We start from the raw sequence: 21,638 nt of genomic DNA on the forward strand, positions 1-21,638 counted from the left end.
TAGAGTTACTGGAGGCATGTATTTGACTGTGTGGATTACAACAAATTACAGCTAACCTTGAGGAACATGGGAATCTAAAAATACTTGATTGTGCTCATGGGAAACTTATACTTGGACTAGGAGGTAGTCCTCAGAACAGACCAAGGTAACACTGTATCGTTCAAAACTGGGAAGGGAATGAATCAGGGATGAGTACTGTCTCCATTTATATCTGTATGTGGAACAGATCATTTGGGAGGCTGGACTTTATGAGAAGTGTGGCATCAGGACTGGAGGAAGACTCATCAACAACCTGTGTTATATACAACCTTGCTTGACAAAACTAAAGAGGACCTCAAGCACTTGCTGCAGAAGGTCAAGGACTGTAGTCTTCAATACTAAAGATTAAAGCTTAATACTAAGGTTAAGAAGCTTAACATCAAGAAGACAAAGATTTTCACCATTGGGCCAACTTGATGCCTTTGAATTGTGATGCTGGAGAAGAGGACTGAACATACTTATGGACCACCAGGAGAACAAATAGGTCTGTCTTCAAGAGGGTGAAACCAAGTTTCTCCTTGGAGGATTTTTTAAATTTTTTTTTTAAATTTTATTTTTGTATGCGTGTGTTTACTGTCAAATCTTATCGGACTAGTACAGGAGGAGATTGTCTCTCCTTCTCTAGCAGAGTATCTAGTGGATTTGAACCACATGCCTCTGGGATTGCAGTGTAACTTCTTGCCACCAGGCCACCAGAGATTCCAAGACTAGGATTTTGATGCTCTAGCTCACATACTTTGGGCACATGGCCAGGAGGGACTAGTCACTGGAGGAGGACATCATGCTTGGAAGGGTAGAAGGATAGCGCAGGCGAGGAAGATCCTGGATGAGATGGATTGACACAGTATTTGGAGCAATGGCATTAGGTATGACAGAGTCAGTGAGACTGGCTTAGGATAGGGCAGGGTTCAAAGCTATTGCACATAGGATTGTTATGAGTCAAGGGCAACACGATGGCACATAACAACAACAACATGAAAAAAAAAATATATATTTAATACAAATTTATATATATGTTGTCACATGCTGTCAGATCAGAACTGATTCATAGCTGACCCTCCAGCAGGTTATCAGAGGCAGTAGGAGTACAGGAGGATATTGCACATCTTTCTCCTGTGGAACAGCTGGTGGATTCAACTTAGTGTCTTCAGGATTTCAGTGCTGCTTCTTACCATAGGCCACCAGAGCTCCCTATGAGGCTCCCAACAATTTCATCTTGCTTGAATCTACAATCAACATCCATGGCACCAGCAGTCAAGAAATCAAAAGACAAGTTGCATTGGGAAAATTTGTCATCAGGGGCTTCTCTAGAGTGCTAAATTGCAACAATATCAGTCTAAAGACTAGGGTGTACCTGATCCAGGCAATGGACCTCTCAATTCCTTGCTATGCATCTGAGAGCTGGACAATGAATAAGAATGAAAATAAAAAACAAAACAAAACAAAAAACAAACAAAAAAACAACCAAACACAAAAACCAAAACCCAAACCAATCAATGCTTTTGAACTGTGGTGCTGGAGAACAATACTGAACATATTATGGACTGCTAAGAGAACAAACAAGTCTATCCTGAAGAGAGTAAAGCTAGATTGTGCCTTGAAGGCAAGGAAGTTGAAGCTCTGTATAATTTGGCCATACTACAAGGAGCGACCAGTCTTTGAAGAAGGAAGTCATGCTTGGAAGAGTAGAGGATCAGCAAAGGAGAGGTAGAGAGTGGATGAGATAGACTGACACAGTGACTGTGGCAATCAGGTCAGGTGTGTCAGAGATGGTGACATTGACTCAGTACAGGGCCAGGCTCAGAGCCATTGTTCACAGAGTCACTTATGAATTGTAACTGACACAGTGGCACATATCAACAACAGGCAGCTCTGGTGGCCTAGTGGCATGAAACTGCACTGGAATACTGAAGGCACGTGGTTCAAGGCCACCAACTATTCAGAGGGAGAAGAACGGGCAATCTCCTCCCACATAATTAACTGCTTCTGAAAAGCCATGAAAGGGTCAGCTATGGGTCCATTCCAAAGTGACAGAACTCAAGATCACCTTGTAATCCTGATTCAGATTTCATTTCCCATCATTATTTTCAAAGAGATTGGAAAAATAATCACCCATTTTACATAGAAAAGAGGTTTCAGATAAGTAAAACACTACTGAAGGAAAAAACGCAACCAAACAACATAATAACAGGACTTACATTTACTGACCTCAAAACCTACTACACAGCCATAGCAATTAAGACAGAACAGTAATGGTATATCTAGAGGCATATAGATTAATGGAACAGAAATGTGAACCCACAAAGCAATCCATCCACCTGTGGACAGTTAATTGTTGGCAAAGGGTTGAAATCTACTACATATGGGCCATATAATTCCTTTTGCAAACTGTGCTAGCAAAAGTAGCTATCCATTTGCAGAAAAATGAGACAGAATCCACGCTTCAGACTATGTACAAATTTTAATTCAAAATTGGTCAAATAACTAAATGTTAAACCTAAAATTACAGTGATGATAGAGAAATAATAGAAGCAAACCTGGGGGCCCTAACTTATAGTGTAAATAGACTAGCAAGTTTAACTAAAAATGCACACATAATAGAAGATAAGTTGTATGACTGGGACCTCCTACAAATAAAATAGTTATAGTTATCAAAGTCATCTCCAGAAGTAAATAGAGAACACAACAAACTGAGAAAAAAAATTGTCAATGACATATCTAAGAAGGATTTAATCTTGAAAATTTACAGAAAATTCCAGTACTTTATCAACAAAACTACAAAACAATTCAATTTAAAAAAATGGACAGAGGACATGAACAGATATTTCATCAAAGACATTTCAGTGGCCATCAAATACCTGAAGAAATGGTCATGATCTTTAGCCATTACAGGGATACAAATCAAAACTGCAATGAGACACTAGCTCATAATGGCAGTGATTAAAAAAAAATCCAGGAGATAACAATACTGGTGAAGTTGTAGGGAAGATAGACTTCTCAAACCCTACTCATAGAAATGTAAAAGGAGACAACCAATGTGGAAAAAAGGTACAGTACTTCCTCAAGAAGCTAGAAACAGAAATACCATATGGCCCAGAAACTTCATTCCTAGCTGTGTATCATAGAGAAATAAAAGTCATCACACAAAGAGATGGAAAAACAACCATGTACACCGCAGCATTTTAAGAACCCATCAACTGAAAAATGGGTAAACAAATTGGTAAATGCATACAACAGAATACTATGCAACACTGAAAAATGATGATGAATCTGAAACCTATCACAACATGGATAAACCTGGAGGAAATTACACTGAGTCAAATAAGTCATGAAAGGACAAATATTGTCTGAGACCACTCATACAAACATTTAAGAAAGCCATGTTCTCTAGAAACTTTCACTAAAATATCAATTAAAAAAGAAAAGGTTTAAATGCAGAAAGAGACATTCTTTGATGGTTACCAGATATAGGAGGGGTTAGGGAAGAAAAGCACTAAATATACTGTAGACATAATCTAATTTTTATTAATGAGAAGGCAACGTACCATGTGCAGAATGGTAAAGGAAGACACTGAAAACTATGTAAGCATAAAAGGCACCAACAATAAATAAATTACAAAGATAATCCTGCAACAACTGTAACTATAAACAATAATGATTGAGAGGTAGTTGTACAAGCTGAACAAGAGGTGGAAAAGAATATAGAAATATACTCATACACAACAACACACATTATATAGAGTTGTCTTTGGCATTTCCTACATATTATGTTTGGACATGCTACAAATATACCCACATAAATAATAGAGTGCATAGAGGCCCAGTCAAGAAAAATCTTTTAGACGTGAGCAAATATCTCCCAGGACTGAGATACTGGGCTTCAGGGCTAGGAACCATTGTATTTGGGACATCTAGGTCAACGAATGTAATATAATCCACAAAGACAAATAAATGTTCTACATCCTGCTTAGGGAGGTGGCCACTGGGGGCTTTAAATCTTACACTATGCCATCTAAGTAGTAACTATTGGTCTATTTCCATCTGGAGCCAAGAAGAGTGAAGAAAGCCAAAGACTCAACCAAACAGTCCAAAGGATTAATGGATCGACCACATGAAACCACAACCTTTACTAACCTGAGGCCAGAAAAATTGGGGCCTAGCTAATATCACCCACCAATCTGAATGGGATCAAAATAGAAGGTTCCAGGTAGAGTGAAAAAAAAAAAAAGAACACATTTCAAATTTAAAAACAAAGATCAGACTTACTACCTTATAGATAGAGACTGGAGGAAACTAAGACTATACTTAGTGTGACTACACTTAGAGATGTTTACAACATAGAGCTGAAATAACTCCTAGGTCACTTTGCAGACGCACAAAAGACAGGTATACCAAGCAAATAATAACATCTGGTTGGAACACACGCATCAGAACAATCAGCTAGAAAGGACCAACATGGCAATGTTTACCCAATAACAAAGTTAAGAAGGTAGGAAGGGGCAGAAAACCTGGGCAAATGGAAATGGGGAACCCAAAGTGGGAATGGGAGAGTGCTGACGCACTGTAGGAATTGCAATGTCATGGAGCAACCTCTGTATCAACTGCAGAAGGGGAAATAATCTGCTCTGTCAACTTTCACCTAAACCACATTCAAAGGTCTTTGCTTTTTTAAAGTCACAATCCCCTCATTCGGACTGCTACTTTGATAGCTTGTCCTGCATTTTCAACTGCTGAAACGGGCAAAAATAAGGAAAGATGAAGGCTGCCAATGTGAATGCCCTCCAGGAAGGGAAATAGATGTAGGTATTTAACAAATATATTCCAAAAAGAAAATTAAATCAAAGGGAAATGATCTTACGAATAAAAAAAGTAAAGGATGAGATACAGAAAGATTATCTAAAGGCTCAAGTGCTGCTCTGCTATTTTAAATCTATCTTGAACAACAATTTAAAAAAAAAAGGTTTGAGAACAATTAAGCAATGATGGTCTGGTAAAAATAGTTATCTATAAAAAGAACTAAAGGGAACACTGGAACACACACACATTGGCAGGGCTTAGTGACATTCCTTGCAGGTGAGGGGAAGTGAGCTTGCATGGGAAGATTGCTGGTTTGTTCTGCAGCCACGAAGTGCTGGGGAGAAGTGGCGCCATGAGCAAGGAGGAGGACATGAAGCAACGTGGGACTTACATTTTAAAACAGAAACGAAGTGAGCTAGAGTCATTTTGGAAAGTCCAAATTAGGTTTTCAGTAAAATAATGGAGGCAAAGATTAGAAGAGATTTTAGAAAAGCAGCTAATGCCAATGAGAACATAAAATCCTGGGAGCAGGCCAGTTAAAGGGTTCCAAGCAGAAATCACCATAGACAAAACCAATTACTTTTCTTTAGGACCTAACTTTCAGGAGTGAATAGAAGGAAGGTTATTTCATTTTGAGGTTTTAGCCAACCAATTGTTTGCCAGTCTCAGGGGTAATTATTGTGCTTTGGAGAGCTTTTCAGAGTGACCTGGCTCAGAGCACCATCAAACAGATGGGACAACGAGAAACAAAAGGTATCGGCATATGGTGATGTATCTGTTGAGGAATGAGGAAGGCAACTTGCAGGTACGTCAGGGACTGGGGAGAAATTGCCACTTCTTCAATCAGCTCCACTAGGGACTGGAAGGGTAGCCCAGTCCGAGTGACAGCCCACTTGGCCAGCTCCATAGCTTGCTTGTATGGATTTTACAGTATATATGACTCTACACCTAATGTATTTGAAAACCTAAAATGAACATATAAATGATATCAAAATATGACAAGAAGGACTGAAACAGGTTCCTTTAGCATATAATCAGGGCTCATAGAGCATATCGTGCAAAGGGAATTTGCAGAAAATATTCACTCTGAAGATGCTTTAATTTTTTTTTAAATTTCCATTCATTCATTGTTGTACATTTTCTTCCCTGCACCCACCCCCCTACCCAATTTGGGTTTTTTTCCTTTGGAAAAATAAAAGTTCTTTAATTGTTATACAGTCCCCCCTCCCCAAACCACTGTACTATGCAGCTTTTGGTTCTTTTTAAAGAATTCATTCCAAAGGTTATGCAAAACCTCTCTGCATCACATGTGGAATGGTTTCAAAGATCACAAGATATTTTTTCCCCCCATTTTTCTACTCTTGTGCTGCACGAAGGATGTCCAGAAGCCTGCAAATGTTTTTCTCCGCATCAGTGCTATTCATTGCGTGGGTGGAGGAGGCCTGGCAGACAGTGTTACCGTGCTTCTGTTAGGGAGCTGTGTAGTGGTTCCCTGGATCTTCATCAGATGGCAGGTTCAGGAGTGAGGAGGCAGTGAGCTCTCGATTGCAAAACATTTAAGAGGAGAAGCTTGTGCTGCAAATCTTCCTCAGTCCCCCTTCCCAGGAGGAAGTCTGGCTCAAAGCAGGAGGGTTGAGACCACCTTCCTGGGGGCTCCTGGCAAGGCTCCTCTCTTTGGAACTCTTGCTCTCACTCTCCTCTGACATCTTGGCTCCTCTGACTCGTGGATGTGTCCCCAGTGGGAACCAACTTCTATTTTGAACTTGTGAATATGAAACACACCACACACATCACCTGACCAGTCTCAGATCAGGGTAGGATGCAGATGTTGCTTCTCTTGGTTCTTTTGTTAGTCCTGTTTGACTATCAAAAATAGACAAAATGATCCCCAAAGGGCCAGTCCATATCGTAAGGCTCTACTCCAGTGTCTTCTAACTTATGTTCTAGGTTGCTTGCTGGCATAGGTTCCTGTCACCAATGGAGGACACATTTTGCCTTTTTTTCCCACTGGGGCTGTTGTTTGTTGGTGTCGAGTTGGCTCTAATTCATGACCTTATGAATGTTACCTGGTCTGGCATGATCTTCATGACTGCTGGTCTGTTTGAGTCCATTACTGTAGCTATTACATCAGTCCTTTTCATTGAGGATTTCCCTCATTTTTTGCCCACCTTCCACTTGGTCAAACACAATGTTCTTTTCCAGTGATTTGTCTTTCCTGATGATGTGCCCAAAGTCAGATGGCTGAAATCTTTCCACTAGGGTGACAAGATAGTTTGGAGAGCTGCTCTCCTTATCTTAAGAGGTGCACAGACATTTGGTGGCCGGGCATGGCGGCTGCCTTTGTTTTGTTTTTTTTTTTCCTTTGGTTTTAAGGCAAGATTTTTCACTCTCCCTCCTTCAATATGCTGTCATAGGAGATGCCCCATTACCCACTGTTGAAATGATGAGGGATCTTTGAGATCCAACATCTCTGTGACTGTGAAATGAATTTGAGTCAAAGAGGTCACTGAGTATTGCAAACCAATTGCATAAACTTTAGACATATCACAGTTGGCTCTTAAACAGCTCTTATAATAAGCTCTGACAGAGCCACACAACATAAATTTATTGGTTTCAGGCTAGCTATAAATCAAAATGAATAAAAGGAAGGATTTGAATTAAAAGGGAAAATATTATTTATTGCATCATTTGGTATTCCTTTATGCAGGACTGAAATCTTGAGAATTTTAGCTAAAGACAAGGCTTGTTTGTTCTAATTTAAAAGGAATTTTCATTTTTAATATGATGGTTTATTTTTCATAATTACTATCCAAGTAATCTGTGTATCCTTTCTAGTTTTGAAAGTTTCTTATTCATTAGACTTTCAATATTTTAAAAGGAAAAACCATCGAGGTATTTTGAAACAATAAGTTTTGGGTTTTTTCAAAGAAATATGGGGAAAAAATATCCTAGAAACCTTGCACTTGGTCAATCCATTCAAATAGATCATATGAACCAGGTAACCTTTTTATCAGACTCTGAGTATGAAAAATCCTTTTCACTCCTTTTGCATAGATGTTGTCTTTCCTAAAGCAAGAAGAATCAAATGAATCTAATACCTAGGCTGAGTGGAAAGGAAAAGCAGGAAATAGACAAATGAGGGATCCCTTCAACACACCAGACAAAGGCTCTCACTTCATCAACAAGACACCAAAAATTAAGATAAAAAGGTCTTGGTCTTGGGGGGGGGATCACATAAATTTGATACTGTTAACCCTTTTGGGGATATTTTTTCCAACAAATTCTTTGTGTTAAACTATTTTATATCTGTTTAAACGCTTGTCAATTTTTGTTTAAATGTTCCTTTTTAAAGGTCAAGCTGAGAGTTCAGTAACTTAGAACCGCAGTTTGTAGCATATCCTGCAAGCCAAAACTCTAGTGCTACTTGGGGAAGTGCTTAATGAGCCAGACTTGCTTGTTAAATATATTGATTTATGTAAAGAACATACAGAGAGAAGTCCCAAAAAGGAAAGGGCTGACAAGTTGTAAAGTATAGATAAACCTCCTTGAGGAAAAGACATTTCACTCCTGGCAAAGAGGTAATCTCATGTCTCCTTTACCGTTCCTGAGTTAAGAGGTTACACAGGCACCTGTGCGTAGGGATGTTGTTATTCTGAGATGCCACTAGTTCTTCGAGATCCTATGTGTGGCAGAATGATACTGTATGGACCTGCATTATTCTAAAGACCGATTGCAGATCTTGTGATATATGCTGTGATTCATAGCCTTTACATTGGCTTATACTTAGAAGTAGATCACCAGGCTTTTCTTCCTAGTCTGTCTGAATCTGAAAATTCTGCTGAAATCTGCCCAGCATTAGCAAAATGCACACCTCCACTGACAGACTGGTGGTAGCTACACAAGTTGCATTAGTAGAGAACCCATACCAGGTCTCTGCACAGAAGGTGAGGTTTCTACCACTAAGCCACCACTGTGCCTTCTGTCTATGAATGGAGAAGAGAAACCACTGAGGGCAGAGGAGCCAAGATCTGTGCCGCTAGCCCAGTAGAATAAGAAAGACTTCAGGGTTGTTGTGAGGAGTACCTACTGGCTGGGAGATAAAGCTGTCTGCTTGTAAAAGACTTCATGACAAATCACACTGAGGAGTACTTGCACCAGTGAAGAGATATGCACAGGTGCCAGGTCGTTCTGATTCTGAAAATATTCAAGGATGGCTTCTAAAGCAATAGATGAGCGAAAGATACCTTCTTTCTTCTTTAAATGCTTTTCTAAATTGCATAGCTTATTTAAACACATTTTAGTCACGCTGGACAAAGTTTGTATTTTGCTGCTTTAATAGAGATCTATTTTAGTGAAACAAAATTAAAGATGAGAAAAAGAGAAAAGAATATCAATCTCCGCCTCTCACTTCAGTCACGGTTCTGGGAACAAAGGCGTTTGAATGAAGGAGACTTACCCAAGGCACCACTGGTCTCAAGAGGCAGAGAAAACAACTGTGAGGAGATGAACGGCCTCTTGAGGGTTTGCCCCAGAATCCTTCCCTTACCTGCTATGCCCTCCTGGTTGTAACATGTCTTATGCATCTTCCCCATGAAGAGCTCCAGGCCGATGATAGCATAGATGATGATGACAAACAGCACTAGCAGGGCAATATGCAGCAAGGGGACCATGGCCTTGATAATGGAATTCAGAACAACCTGGAGACCTGCAATGAGAAAATAATCATAAAGGTAATAATAGTGAGAGCATGCAAAGGGGTGCTTAATGAGCCAGCACTGCCTGTTAAATATATTGGTTTGTAGAAGGGGCAGGGAGAAAAATAAAAAAAAAAAAAGAAAAAGAAAAGAGAGGCATTTCTCTGTTTTGAACCACGTGTTGTACTTCCATGATCTCCTGCAATCACCTGAGCAGCTCTACAAGTGAGGTGTCACTTGCCCCGTTTTTTTTGAGATGGGAAAATTGATGCTCAAGGTCATGTGGCAGTGAGTGAAAGAGAAGGGCTTTAAATCGAGGTTGGCCTGACTCCAGATCTTTTTTGGAGGCTCATCCAAATAAAGAGACTGACAGAAGATGGACTTCCAAGGGGAAGGACAAGTTATTTCACCAAGAATGCTTTACTCTTCTATACCTAAGTGACAATTCAACACCTTAGTGACAACATAGCATCTTTTACTCCTAGAGAAGCTTAGTAGGACAGTCAGAACTCATTTTGACAAGAGATCCAAGGAAGGGTTTGCTTATCTCCCAAGAGCTTCTTCCTGGTGGGGCTCCTGGAGTCCTGCGGATGACGCATTTGTTCTGAAACATTGATCAGCCACATAATTAGGCATCCGGGAGAAAGAGGCTTCCTTGTGAGAGCTGGTTGACCACACAGACACATCCAGAAGGTAAAACTTTCATACTGAGTTGAAAATAGGATTCTTATATCACTTTTCTCGGGATTATGTGAGTATATCTCTCTTCCCTACAGATTTCTCATCAGGCTACACTTTTTAGCACAGACTGACTCGGAAGAAGTTAGCATTTTCCATTAGAAAATCTCAGGGAGTAGTACATGGAGATGTTGTTGTTAGGTGCTGTCAAGTAGAGTACGACTCACAGAGACTCTACGAACAACAGACAGGAATCCATCCTATCCTGCACCATCCTTGCCATCTTTGTTACACTTGAGCCCACTTCTGCAGTCATCGCGTCAATGCATCTCGTCGGGGTTTTTCCTTTCTTTCACCTACTCGCCACCTTCTGAGCATGCTTTTTCCAAGGAATAGCCTCTCCTAGCAACATGTCCAGTGCATAGGAGATGACATTTTGCCATCCTTACCCTCAAGGAGCACTCTGGTTGCACTTTCTTGGAGATGTATCTGTTCATTCTTTTGGCAGTCCATGGGATATTCAGTGTTCTTCTTCAACACCACAGCTCAAAGGCATCAATTCTTCTTCTGTCATCCTTATTCATTGTCCAGTACCCACATGCACAACAAGTGATTGAAAAGACCATAGCCTGAGTTAGGCACACCTCATTGCTCTTCAGTGTTCTGGAGAGGTTCCTAACGGTGGGCTTGCCCAAAGCAGTATGTCTTCTGACTGCTGGTACCAAAGGTGTTGATTATGGATCTAAGTAAGAGAAAATAATTTAAAGTTTCAAATCTTTCTCCATCTATCATGATATTGCCTATTGGCCTAGTGGTAAGGCCCCTTGTTTTCTCACTGTAGAGATGTAACCCATACTGAAGGCTGCTGTCGTCTTTCATGTTCTGCAGCAAGCACTTCAGGCTTTCCTCATTTTGAGTAAGTAATGTTGTGTTGTGTGCATAACATGGGTTGTTTATGAGTCTTCCTCCAAACCTGACGCCACATTCTTTTTTATAGAGTCCAGCTTCTCAAAATATTTGCTAAGCATACAGATTAAAAAGGTATGGAGAAAGAAACATCCTTGATACATAACCTTTCTGATTTTAAACCATGTAATGTTCCCTTGTTCCATTTGTACAACAGCATCTTGGTCTTGTTATGAGCTCAATTAAGTGTCTTGGGCTCCCCATTCTTCTGTTAGCCATAGTTTTCTTTGATCCAGTCAAATGTCTTTACATAGTCAATAAAACACAGATAAGCATTAACCTAGTATTGTCTGCTTTCAGCCAAGATCCATCATTCTAAAGGTCTATTGGTATAACCTATCACCCAAAAAGAAGATGGATCTCCTTACTTATAAGATTAACTACACCATGAATATATAGCAATATTGTCACTTATTTAAAGGAAAGGCTGGAATTTTTTATTTTCCAATGGTAAGGAGGTTGTTTTTGCTGATAGATAACATGAAGCTGACTCTGACTTAGAACACTGACGTAAAACAGATCAAAACCTTGCCCATCCTTCACCACTCTCACAATGCTGTCTTCACAGTCTCTGCGGCCCTTAAGCCCCTTGCTGCAATTACTGTGTTACTCCATCTCATTGAGAGTCTTCTCTCCTTCAGTGGGTCTCTACTTTTCCAAGTGTGACATTCCCCTCCAAGGACAAGTACCTCCTGATCACAAGCCCAAAGTATTGAGATGAGATGAAAATCACTCCTAAACTATCCTTTGTGCCAAGAAAGTCACTGGTAAGTGGTCTCTCGACAATCAGTACACTAAATTTTCATACCTACAAGTAGGTAGAAGGAGCAGGTTCACTTTCTTCACATCTAGATCAGCTTTGTGGAAAAGCACCTCCTGGGCCACCATTGGCACACAAGCACCAGCATACTATATCATAGTATGTGGCTCACTTTCCGTGATTTTATTAGACTTATGAGCCCTGGTGGTACAGGAAGTGAAGCACCTAAGAGCCAGCAGTCTAAACCCACCAACTGTACTGCTAGGTAAAGATGAAATCCTTGGAAGTCGACGGGAGAGTTCTACTCTGTTCAATAGAATTGTTAGAAACTGCGACTGACTTGATGACTGTGGCTTTGGTTTTTGGTTTGTCTGATTTGCCCACTTCCCCAGTATTCTCTCATCTCAGCCACAAAACTCTACACTTTTCTAGAGTTTGGCACTGCCACCTCTATTTCCTCCCTACCCCTTTCAATGGGTAAACAAAAGCTGGATCACCCTCTCATCAGAGCCCAAGGCAGTAACTGTCACTCTATGAGCTAGTGGGGTAGTTCTCACAAGGCGAGTAAGAAGAATTCTCCATAACTATTAAGCTAAGCTGGGGAGAAGGGGGGAAATAAAAGAAGAGAAAAGCTGGAATAATATTACCTGTGGATTAATGAGTGTGCTTTGCAGCCTCCCATTAGAACAAGATGTTTTCAGATCCAAATGATTCCATTAATTAGCAAGCCGTACACACATTAGCATTAAAGTATGCAAAGCCACGGAGAAAGTTGAAAACTGTGAACAGCAGAGTAACTTTTAGAAGTGTCTGTTTAGGATTGAGAGTTCTATATGCTCTTCTCAGAAAACAGGAGAGAAATCCCAAAATCTGGGCTACCCTCAGTATAAGGGGACTTGCTGCTAGGTCTTCTGTGCAGCAGCTTCAGATGGAAAGAAACAAGACAAGAAGACACATGAAATGTGGAGCTCTCTTCCTCAATGGAGCCAGATGGTGAAAGTCTTCCCAAAAGGCCATCTGAAGCCTGCTGAAGCCTGTAACGTCCTCTCTTGCCGTTAGGATTTCGTGGACAGCATTAAGAGTTAAAATGCTCAATTGTTAACTGAAAGGCTGGCGGATTAAGTCTACTCAAAGATGCCTCGGAGGAAAGGTCTGGCAATCTACTTCTGAAAAATCAGCTACTGAAAACCCTATGGAGCACACACAGTTCTACTCTGACATGCAGAGGGCAGCCATGAGCTGGGATTGACTTGATGGTGATGGCTTTTGGGCTTTTAGGACAAAGATCAGAATTTTTCAACATAGGGCAGTCAAAAGAATCAACCTTGATTTCATTCCTTATCATTCTGGCTTGTGTGATATTTGGCCCACGATTTCTTTTTCTCCTATTCTATTTCTATTGTTCTATTTGTCATTTGGTTGACTGGCCACCCTACTTGGAATTTTCCTCCCCCTGTGGCATGTTGCAATTAGAGTGATTTTATTGCAACGTGTCACTTCCCTGTGGAGAATACTCTTAATTATGAGTAAAGCTCACTTGTCTCCTTACGCTTTTAATATGGTTACCAGGTTAGACCTAACATCCGAGCAATGCACCAAACTCTTTGTAGTTCTCTGGCCTGCTGTTCCATGCCTCCACACTTCTGCACACACTATTCCCCTTGCCTGCGATGCTATTCTTTGCCCAAGAGCTCTCTGATTTGCTAGGTCTTCTCATCCTTATTTCTTAGGCATAGAGTAGGATCTCAATGAATAAGAAGCTAAATAAATTTTGACAACCCAAGGTGCCTTCAGAAGATGGCAAACATGACAATGGAGGAAACAGAAATCACAGCAGTCAACTATCTTTACAAGAAATGGAAAAGATTTTGTTAGGAAAAGATAAGACTCACAGAATTAGGGTAAAGGCACTTATGGGGGACATGATGACAGTGATTTTCATATTTTGAAGATGAGGGGTTAGATGATTTCTTTACAACCACAAGAGATGGAATCAAATCCAAGAAGTATCTAGGAAAGACCTTTATTCAATGTAAATAACTGACTTTATCTGAAGATGAATAGGGGTGACTTAAGAGGTAATGGGTTCCCACTCTCATAGGTATTCACTCAAGCATTAACTGAATAAGCTCCTGGAGGAGGTTTTTTGGTAAAATACGGGCATTTGATTAAGGAGTCCTCTGAACTACCAAAAACCATATAAAGCCACTTCAACTTCTTCAAACTTCTGAACACTTGCCATGGGTAGGTGCAGCTCTAAGCATTCTACTTAGATTATTTCATTACCTCCTGACAACAAGCAATCTTATGAAGTTAGGCATTATTATTAATCATATTTTGAAGGCAAGAAAAATGAGCCCCAGAAAGGCTGAGTAACCTATCAGTAGTGACACCACTAGTCAGCGGTGGCGGGGTTTCAGTGCTTGTGGTCTGGCCCTGAGTCGGTGAGCTCCACCAGTGTGCTAAACGCCTACCGTGACTGTGACTCCCAGCCTCTACCACCAGAGTGTGTAGAGCAGCCACATATGCCTATGACATCTGCTGGAAAGGTGAAGGAGTCTAGTCTCTGCTTCCCAGAGAACCCAGATGTTTCCAAGGCTAGTCTAGATAAGGCTTCCAGGTTCCGCCTGCTTTCCTCATGCCCACCTGGGACAGCAGAAGTTTGGCTGGTGTGTGAAGGCAGGGTGCCAGAATTCCATCTCTCTAGTCCAAAAGACAGAGTTCAGCTCTCAAGGCCTGGATGTTTAGTAGTTTCTCCTTGAGACTGGCTCATAGCTGTCCCAGAAATAGCTCCTCCAGTTTACGTTCCAATTTGAAAAACATACACATTGTAAACATCATACGACAGTGTTATTATTTTTTTGTCCGACTCTCCCCACACAGTTTCCTCTAACAGGGCCATCCTTGTGGCTTATAAGTAATTTCCGGGCTTTTCTTCAGGGCTGACTGCTCATGTTAGTATAAGCAAAATGGGTCTCAGAGAAACCTGCTAACGGCACTTCTGTAAAATGGTATGGCCACACGATCATTATCACTTCACACAGAGATGAGTCCATAACTCAACCCACAATCAACACTCATGGAAGCAATAAGCAAGAACTGGAACAATATTGAATTGGGCACATCTGTGGCAAGGTTGTTACTTTAGACACTAAGGTGCACCTGACCCAAGTCATGGTATTTCTATTTGTTTCTTATGCCTATGGAAGTCTGACTGTGAATAAAGATAACTGAAGAAGAACTGATGCCTCTAGATTGTGGTGTTGATGAAGAATATTAAACATATCATGGATTGCCAAAAGAACAAACAGGTCAGTCATGGAAGAAGTGAAGCCAGAGTGCTCCTTAGAAACATGGATGGTAAAACAACTGTGAGATATCATCTCACAACAGTAAGAATAGCAAAATTTAACAGAAAAGCACACATCAAATGCTGGCGAGGTTGTGGAGAAACTGGAACCCTTATTCACTGTTGGTGGGAATGTAAAATGGTGCAACTACTGTGGAAGGCGGTATAGCACTTTCTCAAAAAGTTGCAAATAGAGGTACCATTCGACCCAGCAATTCCACTACTGGGAATATACCCCAAAGAGACCATAACTGACATCCAAGGAGATATATGCGCACCTGTGTTTATTGTGGCTTTGTTCACAATAGCAAGGAGATGGAAACAACCTAAGTGCCCATCAACAAACAAACGGACAGAGAAGCTGTGGCATATTCACACAATGGAATACTATGCTGCATTGAAAAACAAGGAACTCATTAAATATTATTCAAAATGGGTGATCCTGGAGAACATTATGCTGAGTGAAGTATCTCAGTCACAAAAGAACAAATACTGCATGGTGCCATTGTTGTAAAACAGGACTGACCTCGGGGTTGGGGGGAGACTGAGAAATATGGGTTCAATAATGTATACTGCATTGAAACAGATGAGGGAGAAAACTGTTTAATAGGGATATGTGATTCAGTATTTTTGTCATGACAGGAGTCCAGAGCAAAGGCTGCATAGTGGAGTGGACATGGGGGTGGGTGGGTGGAGGGATCGTAAAACAGTGACAGAATTTTTCTTCTACTTTTCCAAGAGGGTAGTGTACTGGGGGGAGGGTTAGGAAGGAAAAAGTGCAACAATGAATAAAAGAAAACCCAAAGTCTCTGTAAATGTTCATTGAAATTAATAATAAATTTAAAAACACACACACAGATATAAGGATGGTGAGATGTCTCACAGGCTTAGGGCATGTTGTCAAGAAAAGCCAGTCTTTGGAAAAAGACATTATTCTTGGAAAAATATGGGGTTAGCAAAGGAGAGGAAGGATTTCAGTGCGATAGGTCTGCACAATGACTTGGCCTCAAGCACAGCAGACATTGTAAGGGTGGGACAGGCGCGAGAAGGAGTTTGTTTTGTGGTGCATGGAGATGCTATGAGTCAGCCAAAACACAACAACAACAACAAAATTAGGATGTAAGGAGTCCCAGTGGTCAGGACTTGACGGAAGTGAGGCTCTGAGTGGGCCATGCAATGATTAAATGCTCAACTGCTGTGTGAAAGGTTGGTGGTTCAAACCTACTCAGCTGTTCCACAGGATGGAGACCAGGCAATATCTTCCTATAAATCTCATAGCCAAGAAACACAATGTGTGGTACTTCTACTCTATCACATGGGACACTGTACTTATAAAAATGGACTCAACAGCATTAAACAAGAAAAAAGCAGATTTAACAAGTGTACATACTCAGGCATGCTGTAGAGATATTGCAGGTTCTGTTCCAGATCACTGCAATAAAGCCGTGACTGCAATAAAGCAAGTTGCAGGAAGGGTTTGATTTTCCAGTGCTTATAAAAGTTATGTTACCACTACACTATACTAAGTGTGCAACAGCATTATGATAACATCTGAAATATCATGAGAATTACCAGATTGTGAGACACAAAACTGAAACCTACTGTTGGAAAAATAGTGCAAATAAAATTACTGTGAAGTGCGATAGAGTGAAGCACAAGACAATGAGACGTGCCTGGACTTAAGGGGATGGTAGGATAGAGTATTTTACATGGACACTGTACTGGAAAGTCTGCAGAGGGTTAAACAACACACAATCTAAAAATCAAGTCTCTCCTAATGCATCCTTCATATGAGGTGGCCTTTTCTTATTGAGAGAAAACTCTCTGAAGATGCTTGACTGCCAGTAAGATCTTCCACAGAGGTGAAGCTTTAGAAAGTGATGGGGTTCTACCCAGCAATTTCACTACTGGTAATTCACCCTAAAGAAACCATAACCACCACCCAAGCAGATATATGCACACCCATGTTTATTGTGGCTTTGTTTGCAATAGCAAGGAGCTGGAAACAACCCATGTGTCAATAAATAAATGGCTAGAGAAGCTGTGGTATATTCACACAATAGAATACAATGCAGCATTGAAAAACAAGGAACTCATGCAATATTATTCAAAATTGGTGACTCTGCTTAGTGAAATATCTCAGTAACAATAGGACAAATATTACATAGGGTCACTGTTGTAAAACGGGCCTGACATCGGCGTTGAGGGAAGACAGAAAAGGAGGGGATGAATGATGTATACTGTATTAAAACAGATGAGGGAGAGAACTGTTTAAAAGGGATATATGATTGGGTATTATTGTCATAACAGGAGTCCAGAATGAAGGCTGCACAGTGGAGTGGATTTGGGGGGAGGGACTGTATAACAATGAAAGAGTTTTTCTTTTACTTTTCAAGGAGAAGAGTGAATTGGTGGGGTGGGGGTGGGCAGGGAGAAAAGTGCAACAATGAATGAATGGAAACCCTAAGTCTCTGTAAATTTTCATTAAAATTAATAAAAAAATGAGAAAGTGATGGGGTTCTAATGACATCATTAACGCTGAGATTAAGAGAAGAAGAAAGATAGCACTTAGCTTTTCCTCTTCTCCCTCTTATGTAAATACCTGGACAAATGACTAGCTTCTCTCTAAGGGTTTAACTTGAAAATTTCAGGTAAGGAAAAGTTTTATTGTATCTGAGTATGTAATCGATGTTGTGTTTTATCGTGAAACATCAAGAGAACCCATTAATTATAGAAAACACAATCTGGCCTCTTTCTTTAAGGTGGTGCAGAGAGGTTAATCTGTAAGGAGGCCGAACGGCTGAAGGGCTTGCTATGGTTGACTCTTCCCAGGCTATGATGCTTCCATAGTGCACCATGATGCGTGCAGATTGTACACTTTTCTGTTTTCTTAAAGAGAGTCTCACCAAGCCGTGCTTCAGGTTAAAGACTTCAGCTCTGGCCCCTAGGGAGAAGACAGGGAGGGAGCTTGAGAATCACTATGAGCAAGAGCCTGAGAAAAGATAAAAAACAAAAATTTACTGGCTTGAAAAATAGTGTACAAAAACTGCACTTTGTGTAAATGTTATCCACAAACTACTCTTTTTAGCATTCTAACTTGTAAGTCATCTGGGAAAAATGGGAGAAAGAGGAAAAGGAAAAATAACTGAAGATTCAAAAGAATGAGAGGTTTTTACTACTGTTAGTGGACTTTAGTGTGCAGCTTCCACACTTGACTCAGAGCTTTTTATCTTGATTCCTAGAAATGTGTACGTATTTCATACTCTTAACTATCTATATTCCATAGCTCCAGCCGAGCATGAGGAGAGCAGTAAAAATGATCAGGAAAACTTGATAATAGATATACAAGGGCAGAAAACGCTGGAAAGCACTGACCTAGGGGGAAAAAAGTTCAGGGTCAGCTGGGTTGGGCACATGTTTCTAATACGTGCACTCTGAGTTTGCCAGGACAGGAAGAAGACTTGGAGAACACCGAGGTCAATGCCTTAATTTCCACTAATTCAAAGAATTTTTCCTGAGCCGCGATGTGTAGTGCCCCACTGAGCTAAGGATGGTGATAGAGAGGTGAAGAAGCAGCCTGCAGACCTTAACAGAACTTGTCATTAAAGCCAGACATTAGTCTAACTATAACACAATCAATATATAATTATGAGCTTTGCTAAAAGCTTGAAAGGATGAAAGCAGGGTATTTCACCATAGTCTACCTTTAGTGCAGAGAGTGGAAGACAGCTTCCTCAGGAATTAACATTTGTGCTGTAGACTAAATTATAAAGAGGACCTGGCCAAGAGAATGGGCACTGTCAACCAAAGGCATGCACTTTGAATCCACCAGCTGCTCTATGAGAAAAAGATGACCAGTCTTCTCTTATGCAATTTACAGCCTCTGAAAACCCACTTCAGGGTTAGCTATGAGTCAGTTCTGACTCGACAGCACATAACACCAACATTTCAGGGCAACTAGGCAAGACAAGGAATTAAGATTTATTCAAATAAGAAAGGAAAAACATAACTTTTTTAAACAAATGTTATGATTTGAAATATAAAAACCCTGAATTCTCTCCAGAATACAAAACCAATTATATTTTATATAGAAAAATCAGTTTCTATGTGTTTCTATGTACTAAATGAGCTCTCTGGAAGGGAAATTAATAATCCCATTTATACTGGCATCTAAAGGAATAAAATAATTAGTGATAAATTTAAGCAGAAAGGCCAAAGAATTGCACACTTAAAACTGTGACAATGAAAAAAGTTAAAGATGAGCTAAATACACAAAAAAGGGCATTCTGTGCTCATGGATTGGAAGATTTAACATTATTAACATCAATACTTTATAAAGCAACGTATAAACTCAGGGCAATTCTTGTCAACATTTCAACAGTCTTCTTGGTAGAAATGGAAAAATAAATGTCTAACTTTATATGAACAGAAAGGGACCCAAAATAGCCAAAGCAATCTTGAAGAAGGACACAAAAGGAGGACTAACACTTTCTGATTTCAAAACATACTATAAAGCCATACTAATCAAAATAGTTTGACACTGATCTAAATATCTTATTGTTCTTGCTGTTGTTGTGTACTATTGAGTTGGAACTGATGGACAGCTGACCCTCAGTGGGTTTTCAGAGACAGTAAATCATATGAAAGGAGACTGGTGTAGCCCCCCAAAAAGCTAAATTCACTACTGTTGAGTTGATTCTGACTCATAGAGACATCCCACTGGGTTCCCCAAAATGTAAGTCTTGCTGGAAGGAGCTTGTCTCGTCATTGTTTCATGGAAAAGCTTACGGTTTGAATTGCTCCTATTTTGGTTAGGACCCATGCCACCAGGGCTCCTTGAAAAACACAGACAAATGAAATTAAAATGATGATAAAAAGCAAACAAACAAAACCCTACCAACTCACATCTATGGCTAGTTGATTTTCAACAAAGTTTCCAAGTCTACGCAATGAGGGAAGGAGAGCTTCATCAGTAAATGCTGCTAGAACAAATGGACTTCCACATGCAAAGAAGAAAGGTGAACCCATACTTACACCATATATGGAAACGAACTAAAAATGCATCTATGACTTAAGTGCAATAATGTAAATCATAAAGTGCTTAGAGCAAAATATAGTGGTAACTCCTTGGAACCTAATTTTTCACACTGTACGACTACAGCAATGGTCTTGAGCATGACGGAGTCCATGACAGTGGCACAAGACAAGCACAAGACAAGATTCAGATCTGTTGTTCAAAGGTTCATTATGAGTCTTGGTCAACTCAAGGCCACCTCCAATATTCTAGATCTCTGCTGGTGATGTGTATGATGTGTTGCACTGCTAACCAAAGGTCAGTGGATTGAATCGACTAACTACTCCATAAGAGAACAATGAGCAGTCTCTTCCCATAAAGAAAACCCAACAGCAAAACAACAACAACAAACCCAAAACCAAACAAACAAAAAACCCACAACAAAAACAAAAAAAAGCAAAACAAACCCAAAACCAAAACCAAGAAACAGAATCCTATCAATACGAAAAGCTTTTGTGCTCTGAGGGGCTTTGTCAACAAAATGAAGAGATAATGGACAGAAAGAGAAAAAAATATTTAGGAAGTATAAACTTGGTAAGGGTTTAATTGTCAGAGTATATAAAGAATTCTACTATTTAACAACAAAAAACCAATTTGATCTTCTAAAAAAGATAGGACTACAACAGACATTTCTCTAAAGAAGACATACAAATGGCCAACAAGCATGCTCAAGGTCATTCTATTGAGTTGATTCCAACTCACAGTGATCTCACAGTGCAGGATAGGATTGTCCCACCGTATAGGCTACAAATCTTTATGAAAGCAGAGTGCCACTGCTGACTTTTCAGTTAACACCCCATTGCTTAATTACTGCACTGTGGGGTGCCTTTCATTATTAGTCATTACACCAAAAATCAGACCCACTGCCAATGAGTCAGCTCTGACTCAGGACAACCCTCCATTGTGTTTCTGAGACTATAAATCTTAATGGGATGAGACGGCCTCATTTTTCTCCCATGGAAGGAGTGGGAGTTCTAACAGCCAATATATTGTTAGCGGCTCAACACCAAGCTTACTGTGTCATCAGAGCTCCTTCATTAGTAATTAAAGACATACAAATCAAAACCACAAGGTTAGAATGGGGGAAAATAAAAACAACCACCACCAACAAATCTCTCAAGGTTTTTAAAAATGCCAGACTAACAAAGCCAGGTGAGACCAGGGAATTCTGGGAGACCAGCATCTTTAGGCCCTCTTTAGTTTTTTTCCCTTAGACTCTCTTTAAAAATGGAAACACTTCAACGAGATGGAAAAGGCAATCTCCAATTTCGTATGGAATGG

At 40.2% G+C, this 21,638-nt stretch overlaps 1 protein-coding gene across 1 annotated transcript in view; it reads right to left on the reverse strand.

Moving 5' to 3' along the window:
- CACNA1C (calcium channel, voltage-dependent, L type, alpha 1C subunit) overlaps positions 1-21,638 on the reverse strand; it is an 847,113-nt gene that overhangs the window by 314,623 nt on the left and 510,852 nt on the right. Inside the window, exon 6 of the mRNA XM_006891374.1 lies at positions 9,383-9,541. Within this exon, the coding sequence (XP_006891436.1) occupies positions 9,383-9,541 (159 nt within the window). The remainder of the gene's footprint in view (positions 1-9,382; positions 9,542-21,638) is intronic.

The sequence above is a fragment of the Elephantulus edwardii genome, unplaced genomic scaffold, assembly GCF_000299155.1.
Source record: "Elephantulus edwardii isolate Elephantulus edwardi_28Jun2011 unplaced genomic scaffold, EleEdw1.0 scaffold00096, whole genome shotgun sequence".
NCBI lineage: Eukaryota > Metazoa > Chordata > Mammalia > Macroscelidea > Macroscelididae > Elephantulus > Elephantulus edwardii.